General features: G+C 33.6%; 1 protein-coding gene across 1 annotated transcript in view; it reads left to right on the top strand.

Annotated features, from left to right (window-relative positions):
* Window positions 1–4,239, top strand: part of LOC137621774 (craniofacial development protein 2-like) — a 9,568-nt gene extending 5,329 nt beyond the window's left edge. The window contains exon 3 of the mRNA XM_068352283.1: window positions 4,180–4,239. Coding sequence (XP_068208384.1) covers window positions 4,180–4,239 — 60 coding nt within the window. The remainder of the gene's footprint in view (window positions 1–4,179) is intronic.
* The last annotated feature ends 761 nt before the right edge of the window (window positions 4,240–5,000 follow it).

Below are 5,000 nucleotides of genomic sequence, written 5' to 3'. Positions count from 1 at the left end.
TCTTTAATTTGCCTTGTTTCTTGAATCAAAGTTGTTTAACATGGAGCAGTTGAAAATCAAACTTGCACATTCCAAAAAGACTCCCATACGTTTCTTTTGTATGAATGCATGTACCCTTGACAGAAAGGTCATGGAAATTCACTCTAAATTAAATAAAATATTTAACTTTTATTTAAAATAACAAAATACAATATTTACATTTTGTCAATTAAATTGTTGAACACAAGAATTCCTTTATAACAAGTTTCTTCAATTTTTCCTCATACAAAATTGACGCAAACCATCTCACATAATTTAATCTTCCTCTAAGAAAACCAAGAGTATAATTTTCAGTAAGCTTCTGCATACGGCTTACCCATATGCTGTACACATAATTACAAATTAGAGGAACTGCAATGTTTCTATCTGTTTTACATTTAGTTTTAATGTCTAATATCAATAATTTGATCCATTCCTTACATTCTTTAAAACGCAAAACCTCAAATTTACTCTTAAACCATTCTGAATAAAATAGGTACAGTATTCAAGGCAGTCAAATATTCTATTGAAAACCGGTAAATAAACATACTGAATGCTCGTTCATCGTTTGAGAATGTGAGAAACGTATCTTTAGTTCAGATGCTTTTTGTCTGAATACTAAGCTGACTTTATCATCTTATCTATGTTGAACTTATATATGATATGTGGTATCTTTACATAACCTTCGTTGTTTTAGGAAGGTAACTGTAGTCTAATTGGTAATAAATTACTCAAAACTTGAGGTATATTTAAGGTTGAATGCTGAATTCTTCGTGCAGGTGTTTTTCCCAAGTTAGGCAAAATTCCACCTTGAAAAACAGGCCTTTCGTGGTTGGCCCCATTCTTTTATTTTTTCTCTTGCCATTGTTTCCCGTTTTATAGGTCTGTGTTTTTTGCTAATTGATTGTTATGACGTTCAGCAGACATGTTGCCAGCAAGTCTTGGTCTTGTTCTGTGGGTATATACATCACATATAAAAATTATTTATAGATACAAGAAATGTTAATTAAACCAAGTATTTTCATAATTGAATGCATATGTTCTAATTAACGATATATTTTTAAAGGAATAAGTCGTATATTGCACCTTGCTTAATTATTTTACTTTTATACAGACTTGGGGAGATAGTAATATTCCATTCTGTAATATACATGCAGAGTGCTTGCATTTATACCCGGTAGATATTCCAGGTCATGCACTTGTACCAACCGTGTGTCACACGATCGTACATTTTGTATATATTATGCTTGTATCTTCGTTCTTTCCTCGCACTAAAAAGAACCAGAATAAACATGTCTGCGTTTTTCCTCTGTAACATTGTCTGTTTTTCGAACATGAAATTTCCTGTTGCCTTGAGGTTTTGTATATAAAGGAGAGTGTTCTATAATAAATTAATCAGTTGCTTTCAACCTGCCTTCGAGTCACAACCTTCTCTCGGCCCGTCACACACTACTAGTGTACTTGATATTAGATGATGCCTTGAAACAAATATATCTTTTTAACCAACTATAAACATTACCTCTTCTCCCATGGCTGCATTTAACAAAAGTTCAGTATAAACTCATTTGCTGAGGACTGCGTTCTTTATTTTTTCCCTGTTTGAATTATTGACTGCCTTAGGAAAGCAAGTCATCCTGAAGTTCATTTAAGTTCTTGGTAATACTCTATTTTTCTCTGTGTAACTACCGTCCGGAAATTGCCGCGTTGCAATGTAGGTTTTTTTTTTTTTTTCTTTCTTTTTTTTTTTTTCATTTAGTGACCCCGTTTTATAACGACGGATGTCTCTATGCTTTGGAAATCTCGGAATGCTCGAGTTAGTTTCACCATTTTGGTTTAATTCATGGGAAATTTACAATAGATTTAGTGGTCGGTTTTACCAGTTATTATTAATTTTATTTACTGAGAGGAACTTTTTCTCCTAGGTAATTTTTCCATGGGTCTTAAGAGATTTCACAAATTAGTATTAAGGTTTTTCATTTTGGAGATTTTTTACTTGATAACTAACTTAAATTTGCTATCTTTCTTGAGTTAGTTAACTATTTTTTTTTCTTACTCCGAGGTAATTTTGACTTTATGACCAATTTACTATTTATTCCTTGGGTATATAATCAATTACGAGTATATTTATATTAAATGTAAATGTTACCTCAAAACCAATTAACAATAGGTGTTTTGCAAATTTTTGATTTTACAATAATTTTAGCCTAGATTTCACCTTTCTTTTTGTTGGAATGGGTGACTTCTGTAGGACCAGATATATTTTCTAAAAAATAATCTTGTAACTTGTCACTTGTTTATATCAAAATAAGGATATTTTACTCTTGTTTGCCGGATTATATTTTAGAAAATTATTTTAGATCCTTTGGTTGGTTTACATTCGTTTGCTGGATTATATTAAGAAAAAATAGGTTAGTTTGTTTCTTCGTGTGTGAAGTTTGCCATGATAAAAGCTACTTTTTCCTGGATTTTTCGACAAGTTTCATTACCATGAGACAGTTGAAAAATGCTTGGATAAGCAGGAAACCTACATTTTTTAATAATGCTCCCATAGTTGTTTGGGCGACTGGTGTATGGACTAAGGGAAATTTAACCCCTAAAATTAATGTTTGGAAAATTAATGCAAGACCGACTACAAATTGGTTGTGAATTCTCTCTCTCTCTCTCTCTCTCTCTCTCTCTCTCTCTCTCTCTCTCTCTCTCTCTCTCTCTCTCAAGGTTGAGGTATTGGGTTCGAGTCTCGAACCTGACGAAGAGGAAGAGATGGGCGCTTTCCCAAAAAATGAGCTTAGCTATTTACCTAAGCAGCAAGTTGTGTACCTAGGTGTTAGCTGACCGTTGCAGGTCGCAGTATGGATGTAGAGAGAAATGGATAGAGAGAGAAGAATTGTTTCCGTCATAACATTTGTATAACATAAAAAAGATTGGAGGGCCTCGACGAAGTAATCGTCATCATACATGGGTGAAACCGTTCTAAAGAAATTCTCTCTCTCTCTCTCTCTCTCTCTCTCTCTCTCTCTCTCTCTCTCTCTCTCTCTCTCTCTCTCTCTCTCTCTCTCACTGGCATCATTCTATCCAGCTGCAGTAACATGAACCTTAAGAAATTTCTGTCACTTATGGATATATACTTTTTTCTGTCTCAAGAATTCTCTAAGGAGAAAACTGACCATCAAATTTTTTGTGTTGTTGTGTCTATTACACGTAATAAGCATGATCGAGTTTGCCGACATTACTATTGCCCCTCCCTGTAATCATGTCGGTAGCGGTAATACCAGGTATGCTTAGATATATGTAAGGATGAAACTTGTTATACATTCAAGGGAAGGTTTAAGGTTTTGGAGGCGTTACCGAGGGTATCACATTGAGATACTGCTACTTGCTGATTTAAGGAGAGTTGTTCGCCGGTGAAATGCAGTTTTTTATTTTTTATACATTCATAGGGATACTCATAACATTTATTGTTGAATGGTTATTTGATTGGCCATTGGAGGTTGTTTATTTTACTGTTATTAATTTAAGCATTTTTTTGTGTTATGCAGAATAGGATTTATTACTTAGTAGTTGTCCAAACTGCCATTACACTTTATTGTACTGTTAGTGCGTTATTACGTCATTTATTAGTTGTCGTAAATGGCAAATTTTAACATCTATTTCTCATTACTCCTGAGTTTTCTATATGCCAAGCCTACTCAATGGGCGTTTTTGTGAACTTTACTACTGCGTCTTCTGAGAGAATTATCCCTGCTAGATTTGTTATACTCCTTGCGACCTTTTTATTATATACTATAATCTGTGTTCCTTCTAGTTAAGCATAGGCAAATATAGCTTAATGAATATAGAAGTTGGTATTTTCAACGTTTTCTGAGAATATTTTTTTCCTTCAAAGGAGAACTATTCCTCTTGCATGCTCATCTCTTTTCGAAGAAAAGCATGTTATACTTTATGCGACCTTTTTATTATATACTATAATCTGTGTTCCTTCTAGTTAAGCATAAGAAAATATAGCTTAATGAACGTAGAAGTAGGCATTTTCATGTTTCTGAAAATATTTTTTTTCCTTCAAAGGAGAACTATTCCTCTTGCATGCTCATCTCTTTTCGAAGAAAAGCATGTTATACTTTATGCGACCTTTTTATTATATAATATAATCTGCGTTCCTTCTAGTTAAGCATAAGAAAATATAGCTTAATGAACATAGAAGTTGGCATTTTCAACGTTTTCTGAGAACATTTTTTTCCTTCGAAGGAGAACTATTCCTCTTGCATGCTCATCTCTTTTCGAAGAAAAGCATGTTATACTTTATGCGACCTTTTTATTATATACTTTAATCTGCGTTCCTTCTAGTTAAGCATAAGAAAATATAGCTTAATGAACATAGAAGTTGGCAATTTCAACGTTTTCTAAGAATATTTTTTTCCTTCAAAGGAGAACTATTCCTCTTGCATGCTCATCTCTTTTCGAAGAAAAGCATTTTCTTAGGAAGCCTGTTTTCCAGCTCGCAACATTGAAAGTACCCTCACTAAGGTCCATAAAGGTCCACGGACCATGATCTGTACTCTGTGTGGACGGACGGCGTTTAATGTGTTCGTGATTAACATATCGGTTGGTGGGTTGATTGCTGGGATGGCGGCCAGTGGGTCGTGCCTGTACAATGTCAGGAAGAGGTGGCAATTGACCAAAGGATGTGCGCCTACCTTCGGCGGGCGTCTGGAAAGTGTCTGGATGCTGGTTGGTTTTCGACCAGGAACCCTACTGAAAGCTTATGTATTATTACTGCTATTACTTCGGGGTTTCAGCGTTTTAATGGTTATTTTATTTTTTGTTATGATTGTTGTTTCCATTATTTTGTTTTTTAGTCTTCTTCTTCTTCTTCTTTTTCTTCTTCTTCTTCTTCTTCTTCTTATTATTATTATTATTATTATTATTATTATTTTTATTATTATTATTATTATTATTATTATTATTATTATTATTATTATTATTAT

The sequence above is a fragment of the Palaemon carinicauda genome, chromosome 28 (assembly GCF_036898095.1).
Source record: "Palaemon carinicauda isolate YSFRI2023 chromosome 28, ASM3689809v2, whole genome shotgun sequence".
NCBI lineage: Eukaryota > Metazoa > Arthropoda > Malacostraca > Decapoda > Palaemonidae > Palaemon > Palaemon carinicauda.
This window is presented reverse-complemented; position numbering and strand designations above follow the sequence as displayed.